The sequence below is a fragment of the Saccostrea echinata genome, unplaced genomic scaffold (assembly GCF_033153115.1).
Source record: "Saccostrea echinata isolate AGI-Se365-2 ecotype Australia unplaced genomic scaffold, CSIRO_AGI_Sech_v1 ptg000022l, whole genome shotgun sequence".
NCBI lineage: Eukaryota > Metazoa > Mollusca > Bivalvia > Ostreida > Ostreidae > Saccostrea > Saccostrea echinata.
This window is the reverse complement of record NW_026889771.1, coordinates 16,638,940-16,663,369: the sequence shown is the minus strand read 5'-3', so window position 1 is coordinate 16,663,369 and position 24,430 is coordinate 16,638,940. Positions and strand designations below refer to the sequence as shown.

The window sequence follows — 24,430 nt, the reverse complement described above, 5'->3', positions numbered from 1 at the left end:
TCATAAAGGTATATTTATTAAACACACAGTCTTCTACAATCTCTACAACACAAAATCTAAGACATTTTGTACAGAAATGTTGCATGTTGCATTCCCTACTGGTATGTGTAATTTCTAGTGCTACGTCAACCACTCTATGACACAAATGCTACCTCTTCCAGATCATTCAAAGGATTGTCTTTCTCGACCAGTGAAGTTAGACTCCTAACAACACCGGTTAGAGCCTCAAATTGCTGAAAGTTATACAGATATTGTATAATCTCAGTAAAAAAAAATAAAAGGAGGTTCTCACTCACAGAGCAAGGAAGCAAATAATGTTAAAAGGATTTACACTGTGCGAGTTTAAACTTTGTGAATTGAATCACAATAGACACATTTTGTGTTTTGGTAATGAATCACACGAGACATATTTTGTGTTTTAATTGACAAAGGTGGCAGTTTTGATAACTCATATATTTGTTCAGAAATGATGAATTCTGTTAAGTGAAATGGCTGCAAATGAATTAATGTACTAAGAATTATTTTCTGTTAAACATGACATTAATTCATACGTTTGAGGTATAATCCCTATATATACAAGATGGCTCAACTTCAATTGCAATTTCACTGCCTCTGAGCCAGTAAATTTAGCAATATATATATTATACAGTAAAACTTGCTTACAAGAAACTCAGATATAATGGATTCTCATGCAGTTATAAGGAAGTTATATCTTTTCCCCATCCCTCGTATCATAATACTCTCTTTTCCAGATAACACTGACCTCAGCATCTGTTTTATTGTACTTGAATTAAAACATTTAAAGCAAACCTCAACTTTTATTCCATTATTCTAGAGTTTAAAACTTAATCTGCAGAATCACTGAAAACATTTGGAGAAAAAAATGCCAGATGGAAAATTAGTGCCATTGTTCTATATAAGGCCTGTTAAATAGCATGGTAAAGAAAGAGAATGAGAGCCAAAAATTAGCCATAGCAGATAATATGCAAGGACTGGCGGTCATCACTTCTGAACAAATGTGTTTACCCCATCATCACCATAGAGACTGTCATAAGAAGAGGCCAAAGTTTTAGCCACCCCAATCAAAGCTCTGCCTTGCTGGAATCATACAGTGAAAAGCAGATACAATGAGCCTCTATTCTCTCATCATAAAATTACAACATTAAAAATTTAAGTTAAATGGAACAAGTATTGACTTTTCTTAAATCTCAATGAACCCTACCTCAGCTAGCATGTGGTTGTATTCTTTCTTTCTCTCAGTATTCAGTTTCTCTCTCTCTTCTTGGTGTTTTCCAATGCCAGAGAAGAAATCGTCTGGAGATTTAGCTCTAACCTGTTCTGTTCGCCTACCTCTACCCCTCTCTTGTTCCTTCTATAAAAATCAATGTAACAGATAATGCCATCCAGAGGAACACTAACATGAAAGAGATTGCCATTATAAGTAATACCGGTAATAATTGAATTCAAATCATAATTTAAAAACACTACATTCACTTTGATAGGAATGTAAACTAAAACTTTCCTAAAAGGAGTAATACCCTAGCACTAGACTAAAAATTGGGCATATTTTAAAATAGTTCTTAAAAATTCTTTCTCTCACTAAAATAATTAATATATACTAAAAATTCCCATGGCCTGAATCTGTTGAGAGGTGGTAATTAACATCTCTTATCATTAAAATATCAATGCAAGGGTTTGTCTTTTTATTTCACATTTCTAAGACCTTTAAAATTACAAAGTTTTGTCTTTTTAATTTTACGCTTCTAAGACCTTCAGAAGACACTTGTCTTGACTACATGACCTTTGTCCAGGAATGTGACCTATCCCAGGGTCAACCTTGGGGGTAAGTATAAAATCTGAAGTTATTTCATCGTAAAATTATGTTATGGACAAGAATTATACACTTCAACTCAATATCCTTGACTTTTTCTAAATGATCATAATGCAGGGTTGTTACACACCCCTCTGGTCACATTAGCATCGATCCTTTCTGCCTTATATAAACTACTAATGTTTATTCTCAACTTCAAAACAAGAATTAAATATTTCTAAAACCAGTGAACTTGAACAAATTATCCTGGGTTAAGGTCTAAAGACTAGAACAATAATTTATTACTTTTGTGCCTATCCAAAATGACATGGTACAGAGACAAGATACAAGTCTGGTCACGAAAAAACCTTTGTATCAAGTATGAACCTCTAAAGTTTCTGTTTCAAAGTTATTTCTAGAAAAGAATTATGCTCCACTTTATGCCTGTCAAAGAAGTTAAGTTCAATGAAACCTTTAAAACAAATCATATCTTTTATATATATATATATATATATATATATATATATATATATATATATATATATATATATATATATATATATTGACATGCCAGGTGAACAAGTTCAAAAAAACATCCACGGACAGATAGAGATTGAGACAGACAGATATGGTGATTCAAGTATATCCCAAACTTTGTTTGTGGGGGCACAATAGATATACCATTAAATACTCCAATTTGTTAACAGTATAGTCCAACTAATAATCTACATACACATAGTTAACTAGAGTATTTTATATAAATTCAAAGAGACCAAGTCAATACAAGTCAATACTGGTGCTGAGTAGGACAGAAAGAGATGATAGTACAAAATTAACACTTTTGTGCAAAAATATATTTATTATTCAGTCAAATTGTACATGATATTATATAACAATCAATTCAAAATTTTTCACTTATTAGTACTGGTACATACTGTCAAAATGATATTATGTAACTGCAAAAATCATATACTTCTGGAGGGAAAAAAATCATACACAGTAGAATTCTGCAACACATCATTAATATCATGAATGAAAAAAAGCAATCAAAATGTTTTGCTTCAAAATGCAAGCCAATTAAATCCACACAACAAGAAAGCGATTATCTCGACTTTGTTGTTGTTGACAACCCTGAAGAGAAAAAAATTGATTCTGTTCAGTATCTTCATGCATCAGTTAATTCCAGATTCATTAGACAGCAGATTAACGAACATGCTCAGCAGTAATACGTAGAAATGGGGCACCTGCATCTTTAGTGGTAGTGTGTTAAAATCTTGGCCATGCACGCTGCATACGTAATACCTGTAGCTGCAGTTGATAATTTTCCTCAATCAAATCTTTCTTTTGTTTGATTTTCTTAATGTATTCTCTGAGAATAAAGTCTGGTACCTCAATGTCTGTGATCTCATCTAGAGATTTTAATATCTCGCTAACCTGTTCCCGATAAATAACAAGCGGGTGCCTCCTGACCTTGGCATCATTACGCAGTGATGGCAGTTTGTTTTGGTCCACTCTCTTCATGGAGTGATAGTACACATGCTAGAAGGTGGTACACAAAACTTACTCAAATGTTGGAGTGAAGATATTTGTAAACAAAAAACATAATATTTCATGACAGACATTATACAAAAAGTTTTCCATAAAAGCAGAAATTTTGCTAAGGAGTTGTTGTGTCAAAAGTTTGGTTTTACATATACAGCAATCATTTAATTTCAAGTCTTTGTGATATAATGTGTTTTATAATTAGTGAGGAGAAAGTATGAGGTATTTAGAAGAATATGACACAGATTAAAGGTGTGCTGATAGTGGGTTAGTGGCCACAGCTACCTTGTCCATTGCTTCTCGATACTCTCTTTGACGTTCCTGTTGTAATTTTTTCTTCTCTTCCTCATATCCTCCAAAAGACAGATTAGAGCCCCTCTGCCTCCCTGCAGGGGGTTTGTTTTTATCAAATTTCTGATAAAAAAGAAGGAATCTTACTTCTGTTGACACAACACTTACCATTAATAGAACAAGCTCCAAAACTGGTGTATCGATCCACACTTTTGTTACAATTAAGATTTAAATTTTGTTTAAAAAAACAAAATCGGCAAATATAAATTAAAGTGTTCAAGATAATTACAATACAGATACAAATGAAGATTTCAGAAAAAAAGGTTCAAATTAAAATTTTCAATACCATCTTACAAAATCTTTTAAACACTTAAGAAAGCAACCTTTTAATCAATAAGCTTTCTTAATCAATAAACTAAAAAAGGAAGGCTTTAACATTTAAATTGAAGAAGCTAGGGCAGTATATTTAATGATTAATGGACAAATACAGAGAGTGGCTAAGTTACGTAGATCAAGTATTTTTTCTTTGAAAAATCAATCCTTTTACAAAATTAACTTTAAAACATTAATTGATCTGCAGAATTTTCAAGTAAAAAAAAAAAAGATGCCCATGTGCATGGGATACAATGCTCACCTGAGTCATCTTGGCTGTTAAGAAAAAGAAAAAAAAATCTCTATATTTCCATGAAAATTTTTGACCAAGGTCTTCCTGAATCCACACTTGATGCAGATTCTGAATATCAGCATAGTGGCCTTGCTGTTATGGAAAAAAAATTTTGTCCCTACCTAACCCCGGGGCCATGATTTCTAATCTACTTGGGAATGCTTGTCTATTTAGATAATGTATATTTATATAACTAGTTGTCGTCTTGCTCTTCTTGAGAAGATTCTTTAATGATTTACAATTTTTATTTCTATGTTAGACTTTTACACTAAACTTTTACCCTTAATTGTGGTCCCACCCTAGCCATGACTTGAACAAACTTGAACCTACACTCATTAAGTAAACTATCACATAAATTTTTGTCATTCTGGCTCAGTGGTTTTGAGAAGATTTCTAATGACCATATTTTGTCCATAACTTAATCATCTCTTGTTGAAGAAGGCAAGATTCTTCATTTGAACAGACTTGAATCCCCTTCACCCAAGAATGCTGTATGCCAACTTTGGTTGAAATTGTCCAAGTGATTCTGGAGAAATTGAAAAAGTTAAAGAAGGTTAAGTTTGCAGACGACAAACAGACTGCAGAAGACAAATGCAGGACACCCTTCAATCAGAAAAGCACACTTCAGCCTTTGGCTCAGGTGAGCTAAAAACCAATAACATAACTAACATATGAAAAGATAAAACAAAACTGTGAACAAATAGAATACAGTATGTGCAAGTTATACCTTTTTAAGAAACTCATTATATTCTCGATTTCTCTCCACTTCCTGTTGCTGTTTGCGTTTATAGTCATTAGATAACGGGAGGCCACTCTCCGTATCCTCTGGATCATTCCAGCTACGGTTCATGGCTTGTGCATTTTTCTGGTGCATTGATAACAAAATCAGAGTAACAAAACTCATACAGTTCATGAAAAAATTTTTTTTTTACAAGCAACAACAAATACAAAGGTATATAGTTAACTTGAAAAAAAAATGTGAAAGAAAGCTCAGTCATTCATGCATGTAAACTTGACAAAAATTTGTGATTTTAAACAATCAAAACATAATTAACAAAAGAAACTTGGTGCTATTTGGACAGAATGAAAAAAATGTGGAAATAGCAAAACAATACAGATACACTATACTATAGATGTACTATATACAGAGTCTCGTAGAGATGCCACACATAATTCGATTTATTAATTTTTTTTTTAACACAGGTAAGTCCACATGAAATTTGTCAGACCATTTTGATAAAATTTGTTTGGTCTGATACTTTTTGAAATCTAAGTTGGACCATTGCCTGGTTCTGGTTACCATACAAATACTACAACTTACTTCCTTACTATTATTTCACTTAAATTTGGTTCAACAATAGTGTTCACATATTTACCAGACCAAATGTGTAAACAAAAATCATGTGGACTGCTAGAGGGTGTAAATTTTCTGAAGTAATTCAATTAAAACAAGGATTTCTACAAAGTCTCACATTCTTGTTATTTTTATAAATGCCAGATATTCTAGATCTATCAACATATGGTTACAATAGAAGGTATTGACATTCTGGTAACTGATGTCACAAGGAAAAAAGAAAACTGAGAAACAACTCCCTTTAACAGGGAATACCACAAAGATTTAAGAACAGGACACAGCAGTGACATTGAGAGGCAGAGAACACAGAGGGTAAGATGTAGTGATACACAGAGCTACCTCTTCCAAATGCTGGCGAGTTTCCTGGATTCTTTCAGTTTTCAGCTTCTCTCTGTGTGTTTCATATCCTCCCAGTCTATGACTGAAAGGAGGGTCTGACTCGGACTAAAGATAGAGTTTTATGTTACTTAACTGTTTGTACCACAAATGTTTTAACTATAGTTAAAGAAGATATCTCATTTAGAATTCACACAATATCTCACACAAGGCCTGTCAAGTTCTATCTAAAACTAAAGGAGGCAATCAGGGAATGTATAAATCAGTCAGTCAATAAAATCTTAGACTTATCTCTTCTTGTGTTACTATGTCATCATAGTACCACAGTCATCCTAATGGACAACCTAAAGATTTTTTCAATAGTTGCTCAAGGGGCCATGACTAAAATTTATATTAATCTTCCCTGTCCCAAGGTATTCCTCCTACCTCCCCCCTCAAAAAAGAAAAACAAATTCAAAGAATTGTGGTCTTCTATCAATCTCACAATTCCTTGTCATCCTCAGAACTGCCTCATACCCAATCTCCCCATTCTAAGGTACAAATTTTACTAAAATTTGTTTAAAAATCCATTTAAACTTCTTAAGATATTTTTCTGACACAAATACAGGAGTACAAAAATAAACTTCATCCAATTATCTTTTTCCATAGAAACTACACCAGTTTACATAGAGTATCCTGGGGAATTTCTCCGTATGGTTTTACTGATCTGCTGTATGTAACTACACCAGTTTACATGGATTCTCTGGTTTTACTAACCTGCTGTATGTAATTCTGGTAATCATTTCGCCTATCATCCTCATATCTCTGATGCAATCTGTCTGCAAACCTGTCATTGTCCTCCCTCCTTGGAGAGTAGTCATTCCTAGGGGGAGGGGCATACTCTGACTGCAGTCTTCGTGTGTCATACTGGTCATTTCGACGACCTGGAGGTGGAAGTTCAGATAGAGCAGCATTTCTTCCCTAAAAGTGAAATAAAATTTGTTATTTACCCTATCTAGTATCTAAATATTATAGTAGTACGTGTCCTTCTTTATCAGAAAACTGGTTATCACAACTGACTAACTTTATTTAACAGGTACTAAATGTAGTATTATATAACAAATAAAACTGAATACAATGTTCAGATCTTCACCATGTGCATGCCAAAAAAAAAGTACACACACAAAAACAAACCAAAATAAAATGTGCCATTCCAAAAGCTGCTATAGATTTTGTCCAATTTATCATTTTCTACCGAATACCTCTCCATTATGATTAAACTTTAATCTTTGGTGTCTGCAAATTCTCTTTCGATGCAACTTCATATTTTTTTTTTAAATATAACCTTCTGAAATCAGGAGAGACTTCTGGTTAACAGTGAATTTTACTTTGTTACTTTTGATGTCAATACTCCAGCACTGACATGTACCTGGTAACCATAGTCACCCCTATCTCGTAAAACATTATCATCCAGTTTTCTCTGAAATTCTAATTGTTTTCTCTCTATTTCTTTTTCTCGTTCTGCTATCTGTTTAGCCCTTTCTCTTTCCTCTCTTTGTCTTTGAAACATGGCTTGTATATCTTGTTCTCTCAATGGATAATCTTCTATTATTCTATTTCTTTCCTATATCACAAAAATATAAGAAGAATCCAAACATAAAGCTAAACTCAACCACATAAAAAACAAAAATAAATAAATTGTATTAAGTGTTCTCCTATTGTGGCCCCATCCTAACCCCAGGGCCCAAGATTTTAAAAACTTGAATCTACACTACCTGAGAATGCTTTCATATGAATTTGACTAATCATGGCCTGCTGTTCTTTAGAAGAAGAAGACAAAGAATCCTCCTATGTATTCCCAAAATATTTGTAAAATGTTGATACCCTATTGTGGCCCAACCCTACCCCCAGAGGGCCATTATTTGCACAAACATATATCTACACAACCTGAGGATGTTTCTTTAATATAAATATGACTCATCATGGCCCTGCTATTCTTCAGGAAAAATTTTTTACTTAAGAATTTTTCCTCATATCATCACGTAAAACTTTGATCCCCCATTGTGGCTCCACCATACTGCAGGGGCCATGATTAGAACAAACATAAATTTACACTATGTCATGAAGCTTTCATACAAGTTTGGTCTTTTCTGGCTCAGTGGTTCTTGAGAAGAAAAAAATTGAAAGGTGTCATCATATTTTCATCAATTTTTTATCTCCCCTTCAAAGAGGATGTGGCTCTTCATTTGGAAGAAAACTTGAATCACCTTCAACCAAGGATGCTTTGTGGCAAGTTTGGTTCATATTAGCCCAGTGGTTTTGGAGAAGATGAAAGTGTGAAAAGTTTACATGCATAGAACCACACATACAGACATACATACATTGGACAAACTTCGATGAGGAAAGCTACGGTAACTTGAGCCTCAGATCTGGCTCAGGTGAAATAAAATGCCACACATGGACCCACATCTTACAATAGATTTATTGTAACAATAAAGATTTTCACTACCTTTCCATGCAATAGGTACTACATGTAATTAATGCAGTAAAATCTATAAGATTTACATAAAGGAACCTAGATATTACTTCAAGGGAACACAAATTTCAAAACAGCCAATTTGACTGATTTGCTGAAGAAAAAATAATGAAAACAATGCTGAAATTTGAGAAATTAAGAACTTCAGCAGATTGATATCTGAGCCATTAAGAGGCACCTGTTATAACAAGTAAAAGAACTACAAGTTTGCTAACAGAGCAAACATCATTAAACGTAATTAATTTTTAAAGAAAAGAATTTAACATCCTACTGGTAACCTGCCATACACTTAAGAGATTTCTCTTTTACAATGTGACGGTGATTACCTGTTCTATATGTTTGTCATCATGATGCACATGTAACATTCTCTCAAATTCTCTGATTCGCTTTTCTTCCACCATTTTATCTCGGAGATCTCGTCTCTGTTTTTCCTGAGATAGCTGATTGTAATCTGGAGACACAAGCTGAGCATGTCTAGGTATACTTATGTCCAAGTTTCCTCTAGCCCTAGTTATTGCCTGCTCTAAAGCTTGCTAAAAAAGTCATATACCATCCTACTACATTACAAAAGAAGGATTTTTATGTTAAAATTTGATTTTACAAAAGGTAATGGCCTTAAAATGAAAGCATTCTTATTTATCATGAAACATGGCCATTCTATTCATTGTGTCCTGAGCTCTAACCTTTTCTAACTCCTCTCTATACTCTTCTTTACGTTGCTGTTCAACCCTCTTTTTAAAATCTTCAAACTCACCAAATTTCATCCCTGATTGGGGAGGTGTTGGGGCTTTTTTAAATTTAGGCTAAAATAGGAAAAGAAAATTGTTCCTTCTTATGCATTTGCAAAAAGACAAGGGTTTGTGTTTCTACTAGATATTATAATTATGTACATGTTCTCATGATTTTCTTCCCTTGTTAATTAAAGGGTTTGGCTGCAGTTCTTCAAAACAAGTATAAAAAATATTAAAATTTTGCAAAAAATATATAATTTTCAATGCCAGATATAAAAAAAAAACAGTTATGAAACTCTTTTTAAATGAAAGAAAAAGTGAGCAAGCTCACATACCCCACGCTTCCCCAAAACTCGACAATGCAACACGTAATGAATGGCACAGTGCATTTTAAATACACAGTATAATTCAAAAAAGGGGCATTACTTGCAAAAAATCATCACATCAAAACTTCTTGCATATAAGGACATTCAAATCTTTGTATGTTACAAATTTAACTGGGCTGAAGTTTCTAGATAAATAATGGAATCAAAATTTCTTGGTAATATACAAATCTATACATTATTCTGAAATACCTACAAAATTTCAGGAACTATCGAAGATGGTGTGTGTGTGAGTGTGTGTTTGTGTTAAACCATTAATATTTTGATCTCAAAATCAATAGGGGTCTTTTAAGGTCATAAAATATTTCACATAGAATTTCATTATAAAAAGCTGATTCCAGTGGAGTTTCTTATTACCTAGCTGGAAAGTTTCTTCAATAAAAGGCAAAACTTTTAAGGCAAAAATAATGGAATCGGAATTTCCTGGTAATATGCACATCTACACACTGTGTACTAAATATCTGCAAAGTTTGTCCAAATTCTGTGCAGCGGTTTAAGAGGAGTTGTGCTGACAAACTGTTCATCTCTATATTCAAGATATGGCCAAAAACCTAAGTTGAAAAGTGCCGAAATTCCCAGAAAAAATAATGGAATCAGAATTTCCTGGTAATATGCACATCTACACACTGTGTACTAAATATCTGCAGAGATTGACCAAATTCTGTGCAGGGGTTTAAGAGGAGTTGCGCAGACAAACTGTTCATCTTTATATTCAAGATATGGCCAAAAATCTAAGTTGAAAAGTGCCGAAATTCCTAGAAAATATAAAGGAATCGGAATTTCCTGGTAATATGCACATCTATACATTGTGTGCTAAATATCTGCAAAGTTTGACCAAATTCTATGCAGCGGTTTAATAGGAGTTGTGCTGACAAACTGTTCACCTCTATATTCAAGATATGGCCAAAAACCTAAGTTGAAAAGTGCCAAAATTCCCAGAAAAATATGGAATCGGAATTTCCTGGTAATATGCACATCTACACACTGTGTACTAAATATCTGCAAAGTGTGACCAAATTCTGTGCAGCGGTTTAAGAGGAGTTGCGCTGACAAACTGTTCATCTCTATATTCAAGATATGGCCAAAAATCTAAGTTGAAAAGTACTGAAATTCCCAGAAAAATAATGGAATCGGAATTTCCTGGTAATATGCACATCTACACATTGTGTCCTAAATATCTGCAAAGTTTGACCAAATTCTGTGCAGCGGTTTAAGAGGAGTTGTGCTGACAAACTGTTCATCTTTATATTGAAGATATGGCCAAAAATCTAAGTTGAAAAGTGCCGAAATTCCTAGAAAATATAAAGGAATCGGAATTTCCTGGTAATATGCACATCTATACATTGTGTGCTAAATATCTGCAAAGTTTGACCAAATTCTGTGCATTGGTTTATGAGGAGTTGCGCTGACAAACTGTTCATCTCCATATTCAAGATATGGCCAAAAATCTAAGTTGAAAAGTGCCGAAATTCCGAGAAAAATTAAAGGAATCGGAATTTCCTGGTAATATGCACATCTACACATTGTGTCCTAAATATCTGCAAAGTTTGACGAAATTCTGTGCAGCGGTTTATGAGGAGTTGCGCTGACAAAAAAACAGGACTGACGGACTGACTGACTGACTGACACACTGACTGACTGACTGACTGACTGACGGACGGACGGGTCAAAAACATTATACCTCACGCAACTTGTTGCGTGGGGTATAAAAATGACTCATAAGGACAAAATATAAGTAATTGTGTAAATGATAGTTTCCTTACAATCAAATAATATTTCTTAATTTTTTTATACTTTCAAATCAACATTCCCTTGATTTCTTAAACCTATTCCCTCCTTATGCCTTATCAAACAACACTGACTCTATTCCTCATTAAACATCATTTCCTTAATCAATTGTCTAAAAACATTTACTATAAATTCTTTTTTAATCAACTGTACCACTATCCATAAATAGCATTCCTTTTAGCCCCTTCCCTATATCCCTCTACAAACATCATCCCCTCTATCCCTCTACAAACAACATCTCCATACATATTAAACCCTCTATACTTCATCAAACAACCATCCCTTTATCCCTTATCAAACAACATCCCCTCTATCTTTATCATGTTAATCAAACAACATCTCCTGTATACCCTTTTAAACAATATATCCTGTATTCCTTATTAAAAAAAAAACATCCCATGTATCCCTTGCCAAACAACATTTCTTGAATCCATTATTAAACTACATCCTCTGTATTCCTTATCAAACAACATCCCCTCTATCCCTTTATCAAACTACAGCCCTTCTACCTCATATCAAAACTACCCATGGGTAGAAATATGTCTCTAAGACATAATTGCCCTGCCCAAGGCACATTTGTATTGCAACTGAAAAATGAAGGAATAGTGGAGTCAAGGTCATTGGAAAGGCCAATATGTAACTTTGTATACATGCAGTTTGAATAAAATATCTTGAAAAGAGAAGTAAAGGTCACAAGGAAGGTCAAAGTCAGAAAGTTATGACTATGTAAAAGGTTTTTCCAAAATTGTATAAGTGTAGGAAGCTTGATGAAACTATTATGAGAAGTTTCTTCTTTTACTGTACTAAATGCAAAACAATTAATAGTGAGGTCAAAGTCATATGTAAGGTCAAGGTCAGATAACTATGACACAGTTGAATAGCTCTTATCAATTGGTATCTATGAAGTTTGAAAAAAAATCTGAAACAATTATTTGAAACAAATACAAAAAAGGAATAATACAGTCAAGAACATAGAAAGGTCCAAAAAATATGACACACTTGAATAGCTCTCACTGATATGTATCAGTGTAAAAATTTGAATAAAAATATCTTCAATAATTGCTTTAACACTGAGCTAACATAAAATACAGAATATTGAGGTCAAGATAACAGGGAAGGTCAAGGTCAGAATATGAGAAAGTTGAATAGTTTTCATTTAAACAAAAAAATCTTTTTTTTTGGTCGTTAACATTGGCATTAATGTTGCAGCTTTTGCAGAAAAAAATACATACCCTGCATAAGCAAATCTCTATCCCACCATACAGAACTTAGTAAGACTATAAGTCACTCTCTATCCCTCCACAGAGAATTAGTAAAAATATAAGGCACTCTCCATCCCTCCATACAGAACTTAGTAAGAATATAAGGCACTCTCTATCCCTCCATACAGAACTTAGTCTTAGTAAGACTATCAGCCACTCTCTATCCCTCCATACAGAACTTAGTCTATAAGGCACTCTCTATCCCACCATACAGAACTTAGTAAGACTTTAAGTCACTCTCTATCCCTCCACAGAGAATTAGTAAGTCTATAAGCCACTCTCTATCCCTCCATACAGAACTTAGTAAGACTATAAGGCACTCTCTATCCCTCCATACGGAACTTAGTCAATAAGCCACTCTCTATCCCTCCATACAGAACTTAGTAAGACTATAAGCCACTCTCTATCCCTCCATACAGAACTTAGTCTATAAGGCACTCTCTATCCCACCATACAGAACTAAGTAAGACTATAAGGCACTCTCTATCCCTCCATACAGAACTTAGTAAGACTATAAGCCACTCTCTATCTCTCCATACAGAACTTAGTAAGACTTTAAGGCACTCTCTATCCCTCCATACAGAACTAAGCAAGACTATAAGGCACTCTCTATCCCTCCATACAGAACTTAGTAAGACTTTAAGTCACTCTCTATCCCTCCACAGAGAATTAGTAAGTCTATAAGCCACTCTCTATCCCTCCATACAGAACTAAGTAAGACTATAAGGCACTCTCTATCCCTCCATACAGAACTTAGTAAGACTATAAGTCACTCTCTATCCCTCCACAGAGAATTAGTAAGAATATAAGGCACTCTCCATCCCTCCATACAGAACTTAGTAAGACTTTAAGGCACTCTCTATCCCTCCATACAGAACTTAGTAAGACTTTAAGTCACTCTCTATCCCTCCACAGAGAATTAGTAAGTCTATAAGGCACTCTCTATCCCTCCATACAGAACTAAGTAAGACTATAAGCCACTCTCTATCCCTCCATACAGATCTTAGTAAGACTATAAGGCACTCTCTATCCCTCCATATGGAACTTAGTCAATAAGCCACTCTCTATCCCTCCATACAGAACTTAGTAAGACTATAAGCCACTCTCTATCTCTCCATACAGAACTTAGTAAGACTATAAGGCACTCTCTATCCCTCCATACAGAACTAAGCAAGACTATAAGGCACTCTCTATCCCTCCATACAGAACTTAGTAAGACTTTAAGTCACTCTCTATCCCTCCACAGAGAATTAGTAAGTCTATAAGCCACTCTCTATCCCTCCATACAGAACTAAGTAAGACTATAAGGCACTCTCTATCCCTCCATACAGAACTTAGTAAGACTATAAGTCACTCTCTATCCCTCCACAGAGAATTAGTAAGAATATAAGGCACTCTCCATCCCTCCATACAGAACTTAGTAAGAATATAAGGCACTCTCTATCCCTCCATACGGAACTTAGTCTTAGTAAGACTATAAGGCACTCTCTATCCCTCCATACAGAACTTAGTCTATAAGGCATTCTCTATCCCACCATACAGAACTTAGTAAGACTTTAAGTCAATCTCTATCACTCCACAGAGAATTAGTAAGTCTATAAGCCACTCTCTATCCCTCCATACAGAACTTAGTAAGACTATAAGGCACTCTCTATCCCTCCATACAGAACTAAGCAAGACTATAAGGCACTCTCTATCCCTCCATACGGAACTTAGTCAATAAGCAACTCTCTATCCCTCCATATAGAACTTAGTAAGACTATAAGCCACTCTCTATCCCTCCATACAGAACTTAGTAAGACTATAAGGCACTCTCTATCCCTCCATACAGAACTAAGTAAGACTATAAGGCACTCTCTATCCCTCCATACAGAACTAAGCAAGACTATAAGGCACTCTCTATCTCTCCATACAGAACTAAGCAAGACTATAAGGCACTTTCTATCCTTCCATACAGAACTAAGCAAGACTATAGGGCACTCTCTATCCCTCCATACAGAAGTGAGAGTATAATCAATTTTATCCCTTTGTAATGAACTTACGTAGACTACCTTTGTTCAGAACTTACCCGATTAAGAAATTCATTATATTCTCTCCTCCTTTGCTCTTGAAAAGTGCGCTCAATTTCATTATAATCTATCTCAGGTCTTCTGGGGCTTGACTGATGTCCTCCTTTCTGATGCTTTTTAGTCAACAAAATTAGACGTAAGAACTTTTTTTTTATCTTTCATTTAAAGACTCATTGTTCATTGAAAGATAAAAACTCAACATTTCAAAGAGATGAAAAATTAAGCATATTTCTTTTAAAATATATATCAAACAATCCATACTTCATATATCAATTAATCATTTTATTTGAAAATAATAAATGAATATATATCAGACCTATTCTGACAAGATATAAATGACACTTGAATTTAAACACAAATAAGCAGCACCACAATAATAAAATGAAGCAGCAAAATACATACATATATAATTAAAGACAGTTTAAAACATCATTCATAATAATAAAAATCAAAGCAAAACAAGAAATTAAAGTATATATACAAACATATAATAAATGTCTACATTTTGCAAGTTAATTTTTTTAGTAGCATGTAATACAGGACATAAAAAAAGACAGATACCAACTATCTACAGACAACAACATTCAAAATATACTAGCTAGCATAAATATGATGATAAATTTATGATTTCATGCGAAAAGTTTCCTCTTTTTCTAATGTTTAATATGAAATTTATTGGTGTACATCTGTATTTAGCAATGCCTCTAGATAATTTGGACAAAATCTATAGCTGCAAGAAAATAAGCCCCAAAAAATAAATAAAACAAAAAAAATTGTACTCATCTGCAATACACATGCTACCATGCTTCAATGAGAGTTAACTCCCCTATACACTTCCGATGCAGTGACAAATGATATAATACCCATGCAGCAACATTCAACTCCAAAACATTTTACTACAATCACCTGAGGGATATTACTGCTATCGGGATCAGCCTCTTTCTGAGCAGGGAATTCCTTGTCTCTTTGAGAAGTCTCTCCCTTTTGTTCATTATTTTGTGCAATATTTGGAACTTTGTTACTAGTACTCCCAGTTATTTTAGAGCCTGCCTTACTCTACACGTATAATTATGTATTACACACAATTATTACATGAAGCCTAAACCAATATTATCTTTTTTAATCATTGGTCAACAAGAAAATCATGCAGTTTTGGTCCCGTTTCAGTAAATATTACATGTACAAGTGTCTCTTTATTCCAAATAAATAAAAAAATTATTATTCTGAATATTTTCTTTAAAAACAAGAATTTTAATAGAAATAAACATATAAAGAATTGAATGTTTATTAAGAGACTGTCACTGAAAACAAAATGTAATATATGTATATAGTGTGAATTGTGCAGAAGAGCAGAGAACTTAGCAGTTCTGTACCTGTTTCTCTTTTAAAAATTCATTATATTCTCTTTTTCTCTCATCTCGCAATTGTTGCTGTTTAGAAATTGCTTTTTCATTTGTAAGAGGTAGTCCATCAGATCTTGCCCTCTGAAATTTAATATTTCTTTCCAAGCAATTGTAATGCTTTATTTGAATCGATACCAGCTTGTCAACAAAATTTGTCATTACCATCTAAGCTGATTGCAACTTACAAAACAAACCCCACTGTAACAAATTCTAATTATGTCACATTTTATAGGAATCTTTTCATTTTGTTCCAATAATTTAAACCTATATCAGTAGGGAAATTCGTAAAATCTTTATTTTTCTGCCTACCTCATTAGCATAATTTGCTTCGATTGGTCGGTCCCATTGCCTACGTCCCACCCTCTCATCATTTCTTTCCTCCTCCTGGACAAGAGTTTGCAGTGGTGTCACATTTATCAATACAAAATACACTTCAATTCACAAATTTAATTTATGATCATTTAATTCAGAGACTCGATAAATAGTTCAGGCAACTGAAATATTATCTAAATAATGTATCATTGAAAGAGTTAAAAAAAATTCTAGTTCATCTAATTCCTTTAATAGGCAAAGCCAAAGGAAATAGGTGAACTATTTTAACATCTGCTGTCAACTGTCAATCAGTGATGCTGTGGATGGAGCCTTGATCCAATGTTAACTTTCGTAATAGTACAGAAAAACAGTTAATATATCATTTTGTTGGTTGGCTCTGCAGGCTAAAGCAAAGATTTTGACATATTTCTGTTAGCTCCGGCCAACAAATGATCCATCCTGGTTGAAAAGGTGGATTTAATGTCTGCTTTTTGGGGAATAATAATTATTTCAAATGAATTATAGGGATTTATAAGCAAATATTAATGAATTACATAGTGGAAAATGAGTACAGGTACATGTATCATTAATGAGATTTACATTAAGTGAGATTCCCTATTTAATCATTATAATGACCCTTTTAAGTCCCACTAAACAAGATGTTCAGTTCTGCATGTTGTTACACAATTAGCTAAAATTGATGCAATGAACAGTTAGGACTTAAAATTTCATATTGAAAACCTCTACTAGTGCCTGATAGTAATTGTTGAATTGTTGTTGAACTATATAGCATGATTTTTGAAAATAAAAGTCTGTAGTGACTATTACTCTATAAGTCTAGCTAACGAATGACATTAGTATCATAATAGTGACTAGAATATGACTGCAAACTCTACAAAACTGAAATTTGTTACATTTTTCACTGACTCAATCCCATGTACATATGCATGTATATAGAATACTATACACATAAAATGTATACAAAATATATACATTTCATTTCTTCAGTTGTGATATGTATGAACACATCTCTGAATGAATGAATGAATGAACCAGTTTATATGATTTTTAAAGCAACTGATTTAAACATTAGGTAGCCTACTCAACACCAGTTTACTATGTAAGCATGCAGATAAAAGACCACACCTCAAGACTTCATTCATAGAAATTATAGCATCATAAAATTCATTGCTGTTAGCTTGTAAGGTTATCTAGACATACAATTCTTTAAAATAACAATCCAAGTTCTCAAATCTACAAACAATCTTACCGACAGATACTGCCTTTCCTGTTGCAGTTTAGCTTTCTGATTTTGAATAAATTCTTCTATGTCATTTTCAACAGCAGCTGCCATTCTCCCTGCAATTAGATTATATAGCTTGTATAATTTTCCCTTTTTTAGAGAAAAATATCATTACTAAGCACTTCTATATACATGAGTTGAACTCAAATTCTGTATCAATCTTTACAAATATACATATATTTTTACAAATATACATATAATGTGTGTGACTTTTCTTAACTTTCAATCAAAGTTGAAAGGTGCATGTATTCTATCTTTTGTTACTTTAACTCTCACAGATTTGTAAGGAAATGCCAATATGACATGTGTATTCATGCACCAAATTAAGGTACATCTAACCTTCCGTGGCATTACCCAAAGATGAAACATATTCAAAAGAGGATTAACATAGCCTATGACAGTCTTTCATTATCCTTTCCTTTTCAGAAGGAAATATAACATTGTAAATTTCTGAAATTGTCATTTTCAGTACCATTGTCTATCTAGCATGATCTAGGAAGCTCACTGGTTTAAACCATTAGCTAAGATCAGGAGTTTGTGAGTTATAATAAGTTTAATTTTTTCTTTAGCATCCATGAAAATACATTTAAAAAATTTATCATTAAAGCCTTATACACATCTACAAGATTTTAATAATTTCCATCCACAGTAGCATTTCATTGAGTGTTATTCCTCCTTAAATGAACTCATTAGTCAAACTTTTGAAAGACTAAAGTAAATACAAATTGTACATGTAAACCCATATTACATTAAATTAATATCAGACTTATCAATGTTACAACAGATTGATAAGAAATATTAAATAAAAAATTTTATTCTGGTGTATTTTTCCACTTTTGTTTAAAAAAAATCTTGTTTCATCATGTCATTGAGTGTTATTTATTGATAAAAATGTTTTGATTTGATTATTTCTCTGTATTTCTTAAATCTAGCTTGTACTTCATCTGAAAACCTGATTCCCTCTTTAACAAAATGCATTCCAGCTAAGCTAGTTTGAATCTAAATGGACCAAATGCCCAGGAGATGAACTCAATAATGTTTTATAGTTTTTATTTCACCTAAGACTAAAATGTCACTTTTTTCATTCATTGATTGTTGACAAAAGTTCTATGGACTGTGATTCAGATGACAAAATAAAATGTAAAAAGAAAAAAAATGATAAAAGGGCAACTGTAACAAAAAAATACCATGGTTCAATTTTTTTTTATTGGAAATATTTACTTTTTAAGTAAACTCCTTTTAATTTATGAAGTGATTGATTAATAACAACATAAGTTAAAGGAAATTTGCACATACATGTATGAGCAAAGAATGCATGAATACAATTATTAACAACTTTATTCTGGTCATCAGCAAAATGAATCAGTTATAAGCAGGTCCAGCACAATCTCTTGATTTAGCTATACAGTTTGAATTAGCTATATAGCTTTATTTAGCTATTCAGAATAGCTTGATTTAGCTATTCTATCAGACTTTTTCCTTAAATGTGTTTTTTTCAGCATGTACAAAAAGTTGTATTTTAGTGCAGTGATAGAATTCAAGCTTGAAATCCATGTAAACATTGCTCATCAAACTGTGTCTCCTTCAGAGACTTTAAATTCTCAGTTCTTAAAGTTTTGAGGTTATATAAAGCCATTGATTTGTGACCTTACAGTTACTTGTTGAATGAAATTATAAAGGAGGTCAATTACGGTCAACAAGATAATTGATTGGTAATAATTCAGCACAATGTGAAACTTATCCACACCTCAATGCACACAAGGTGGTGCAAAGTTATCCAAACAATTGAAATTCGCCTTTTGCTTGAAAGTATTCAAATGCTGTGGGGTCAAAGGCTGGTGAAGGTCTCGAGGGGTGTAACTGATGTCACTAAGTTACACTATCAAAACTTCGAGTTAATGCCTACCGTCTCAAATAGGTTCTGCCAGCAAGTCACATGTCACACCTCCCCGTTGGTGGCCCTGGAAATACTTAGGTAGCTGAGTGACAGTGGCAAGAGGCGAGTCTCCAGCGCCTTTAAATAACTGGAATCTGTGACTAGGGGAAGGAAAACCCCAACAGAAAACCACCGGTCCTCCGGGTCCAGGGGGTTTTGCGCAGGGTTAGCAACCCGCCATGTAAAAAGGCAATTGCTACAGAAACGCATACAAGATTTAATCAAGACTTCTCAAATTCTGGAAGAAAAGGTTCTCCAAAAGGAAGACGAAGGACGCCATGTGGTGAAAACCAGAGACAGAAGGAAACTACAAGGCCGAAAACCCTTCTCGGACCCAGAAATATCAATATAGGAACTTGGAACGTAAGAACCATGTACGAAGCAGGGAAAACAGCGCAAATTGCAGCAGAGATGAGAAATTACAATCTGACACTGCTCGGCATAAGTGAGACAAGATGGATTCAATCAGGACAGTGCAGACTTACTACAGGTGAATTACTCCTCTATTCTGGACATGAAGAAGAAAATTCATCGCACTCTCAAGGAGTGGCACTCATGCTATCCAAAACAGCAAGGGAGGCATTAATAGGCTGGGAAGCACATGGACCAAGGATTATAAGGGCATCTTTTAAAACAAAACATAAACGGATTAGCACAAACATTATCCAGTGCTATGCCCCAACAAATGATGCAGAGGAAGAAGCAAAAGATGAGTTCTACAACAGACTCCAAAGTGTTATTGACACCTGTAGAGAAAGAAATGTTACCATCATGATGGGAGACCTTAACGCAAAAATTGGAAATGATAACACCGGATATGGTGAGATCATGGGACAACATGGACTGGGACAAATGAATGAAAATGGTGAAAGATTAGCAAACTTTTGTGCATTTAACAAACTAGTTATTGGTGGCACTTTATTCCAGCACAAAAGAATACACAAAGCCACCTGGGTATCACCAGACCAATTAACTGAAAACCAGATAGATCATATATGCATCAATAAAAAGTTTAGAAGATCTTTGCAGGATACCAGGGTCAAACGAGCAGCAGATGTAGCCTCAGATCACCATCTATTGACAGGCAGCATCAAACTGAAGCTCAGAAAAATGAAAACAGAAGGAAACTCTCAGAGAATCAGATATAACACCAGGTTTCTCCAAGATACCCAAATCTTACAGGAGTATAAGACTGCGGTTAAAAACAAATACCAAGCACTTCAGGAAATAGGGGAAGTAACAACAGTTGAAGACCATTGGAAAGGGATAAAAGAGACCATCACAACAAGCTGCCATGAAATACTTGGAGTGAAAAAGTACCATCATAAAGAGTGGATCACAAATGACACACTTAGGAAAGTACAGGAGAGGAAGGCTAAGAAGGCTGAGATCAATTCAAGCAGAACAAGAGCTGAAAAAGCAAAAGCACAAAAAGAGTATGCAGAGGCCAACAAGAGAACTAAACAAAGTATTAAAGCTGACAAAAGAAGGTACATGGAGGAACTAGCAATGGAAGCAGAACAAGCTGCAAAAGCAGGAAACATGAAAGACTTGTATGACATCACCAAGAAACTAGCTGGGAAGCGAAGTAAACAAGAAAGGCCAGTGAAAGACAAGGCAGGGAAGCAACTAGAAGGGGAAGAAGAACAAAGAAGGAGATGGAAAGAGCATTTTGAAGAATTGTTGAATAGGCCAGTTCCACCCAACCCTCCTAATATTACACCAGCAGATGAGGACCTAGACATAGACTGGGGACCACCTACTAAGGAGGAAATAAAAATAGCCTTAAAACAGATGAGGAATGGCAAGTCAGCAGGGCCTGATAATATCCCGGCCGAGGCACTTAAAGCTGATTTTGACAACTCAGCCGACATACTTCACCCACTTTTTCAAAAAATATGGGAAGTAGAAACAATCCCAGAAGAATGGAAAGAAGGATACCTCATCAAGCTTCCAAAAAAAGGAGACCTCAGCGATTGTGCCAACTATAGGGGAATAACACTGTTAGATGTTCCAGGGAAGGTATTTAATAGGATCATACTGAACAGAATGAAAGAAGAAGTGGATGATAAGCTACGTGACCAACAAGCTGGATTTCGTAAAAATAGATCTTGTACGGACCAGATAGCAACGTTGCGCATTATCATCGAACAATGTGCTGAATGGAACTCCTCCCTCTATGTAGGCTTCATAGATTACGAGAAAGCCTTTGACAGTGTTGACAGGGAGACAATATGGAAACTTCTGCGACATTATGGAGTTCCTTGTAAACTGGTAAATATCATCCGCAACTCTTATGAACACCTGACATGCAGGGTCATACATGGAGGACAACTGACGGAACCATTCGAAGTAAAAACAGGAGTTCGTCAGGGATGTCTACTGTCTCCCTTTCTATTTCTTCTTGCAATAGACTGGATAATGAAATCATCCACCGACAATAGGAGAAATGGAATACAGTGGACACCATGGTCACAGTTAGACGACCTAGACTTTGCAGATGATTTGGCACTCCTATCACATACCCGGGCACAAATGCAGGAGAAAATTACAACTGTGGCAGAAACATCAGCACGGATAGGACTCAACATCAATATTGCAAAAACAAAGATCCTAAGAGCAAACACACCATCACATGCTTCATAAAATATAGAAGGAAAGAAAATAGAGGAAGTAGAACATTTCACCTACCTTGGCAGTATCGTGGACCAACAAGGAGGAACGGAAACAGACATCAAAGCAAGAATAGGAAAAGCCAGAGTAGCATTCCTGCAACTTGGAAACATCTGGAAGACCAAGGGAATTACAACACGCACCAAAGTTAGGCTTTTTAACAGCAATGTTAAGGCAGTGCTTCTATATGGTTCCGAGACATGGAGGATGACTGTTACCACAACAAACAGGATCCAGACATTTGTCAACTCTTGTCTGAGACGCATCCTCCAGATCAGATGGCCCGACAAAATCAGCAACATCAATTTGTGGCAAAGAACAAACCAAGCCCCTATAGAAGAGGAAATAATGCAGAGAAGGTGGAGGTGGATAGGGCATACTCTACGCAAGCCCAACAATAACATCACAAGGCAAGCCCTATCCTGGAACCCCCAAGGAAAACGTAGGAGAGGTAGGCCAAAGAACACCAGGCGGAGAGATCTAGAGGCAGACATTAAAAGAATGGGCAAGAACTGGAAGGAGGTTGAAAGCACTGCTCAGGATAGAGGGGCCTGGAGGAATCTTGTCTGCAGCCTATGCCCCAAAAGGGGTAGCAGGCATAAGTAAGTAAGTAAGTAATTCAAATGCTGTAATGTTAGAGCTGTCTTTGATTTGGGTTGCTTATTTGATAGTCCATAGAACAAATATGAAAAATCAAAAACCTGAGACTTTTTATCTATTTCTTACAAAAAACACTTCTGTGAAAAACTGCATATAAATAGCTTTGTCAAGCTATTCTGAATAGCTTAATAAAGTTATATAGCTAATTCAAACTATATAGCTAAATCAGGAGCGTAGCTTCCATTGTGGCAATGAGGCAACTGCCTCACTTGATTTTTCACCACCCCCACCCGATCCAATAATCAACAATACATTGCAGAAAATATGTAAAAGTAAAGCATTTCTTGCAACATTTTAAGCAGTTCTATATTGTTGAATTGAAGTTTTAAAGAAATAAAAACAAAGTTAATAAGATGCGTTTTCATCTTTAAATGTTATAAAAGTTTTAGTAAACATATTCATTAACTTTTTAAAATTCTTTTACAATATGTAGTATCACGCTGAAGTCTTAAATAAAGAAACCAGTACAACAAATGAAACTATTGCAATTTAAAACTTCCAACTCCATTTTCTATCGGAGTGACCCCCCCTTCACCCTGGACCTACTGGGAGCCGAAGGCGGCCCAAGACCTCTTGCTGCTATGGTTTTGCCTCACTAGAATTTAAAGGCAAGCTACGCCCCTGTAAATCAAGAGATTGTACTGGACCTGATAAGGATTTGATACTGACCATCTGACAAAGAAGAAAGAAACCAAAATATGTGGGAGGTCTAAAGAAGGCTTGTTTCTGAGGCTTGAGTAACATGACACATGGTTGGTATTTCTTTGGACTGTCAGTATATTATTTACATTTTATGAAAAAAAAATCTTTTATTTGCTCACTGTAAACCACTTTGTGTGCATAGTATCTCTGGGTGAGTTGTTACAAAGCTTTAACAAAGAAAACTATAATTGCTAGCATCATTACTCAGTGATGGAATAGATGTTTGGTTACACTATTTTACACAGTTTTGTATAAAGCCTTTAATTTTTATTAAAAGAATTGCATATTTCTTATTATGAATATCAACTTGGCAGAGGTTTTTACTTCTTTTGATTAAACTATATGCGTTATTTAAACTAAATGGATAAACAAAACTAGCTCTGTTAGATATTTGATTAAATACCTGAATATTATGCTCTCTTTCTCTCCGTTTCAGATTATGGCGTTTATAGCAACCTGTGTTTTCTTCGATTTGTTTACATGTTTTGGGTTGCTGTCAAACCATCGCCATCATATTTATCAAGAACACGTTTTGTACACTCGTTATGAGTTAACTTTTTAAGTGTGTTTCAAAACACAAAAAAATATCAAAAGGTTTAATTTTTTTTGTAAGTATGCGAGAATGAACTTGAAAAGGAAATGATCTCGAAATATGCAATGGGCATGCGTTGTGATAATCCGGAACACCTCTAGCCT

General features: G+C 34.6%; 1 protein-coding gene across 1 annotated transcript in view; it reads right to left on the bottom strand.

Moving 5' to 3' along the window:
• LOC133190558 (centrosome and spindle pole-associated protein 1-like) overlaps positions 1 to 24,301 on the bottom strand; it is a 103,261-nt gene extending 78,960 nt beyond the window's left edge. Inside the window, exons 1-13 of the mRNA XM_061326253.1 lie at positions 24,138 to 24,301; positions 17,731 to 17,819; positions 16,458 to 16,532; positions 14,745 to 14,858; positions 9,196 to 9,315; positions 8,839 to 9,045; positions 7,406 to 7,600; positions 6,754 to 6,957; positions 6,001 to 6,105; positions 5,035 to 5,172; positions 3,638 to 3,766; positions 3,113 to 3,349; positions 1,223 to 1,372 (exon numbers count right to left, since the gene is read on the bottom strand). Of these exons, the coding sequence (XP_061182237.1) occupies positions 1,223 to 1,372; positions 3,113 to 3,349; positions 3,638 to 3,766; positions 5,035 to 5,172; positions 6,001 to 6,105; positions 6,754 to 6,957; positions 7,406 to 7,600; positions 8,839 to 9,045; positions 9,196 to 9,315; positions 14,745 to 14,858; positions 16,458 to 16,532; positions 17,731 to 17,814 (1,758 nt within the window). The 5' untranslated portion in view covers positions 17,815 to 17,819; positions 24,138 to 24,301. The remainder of the gene's footprint in view (positions 1 to 1,222; positions 1,373 to 3,112; positions 3,350 to 3,637; positions 3,767 to 5,034; positions 5,173 to 6,000; positions 6,106 to 6,753; positions 6,958 to 7,405; positions 7,601 to 8,838; positions 9,046 to 9,195; positions 9,316 to 14,744; positions 14,859 to 16,457; positions 16,533 to 17,730; positions 17,820 to 24,137) is intronic.
• Between the last annotated feature and the right edge of the window lie 129 nt (positions 24,302 to 24,430).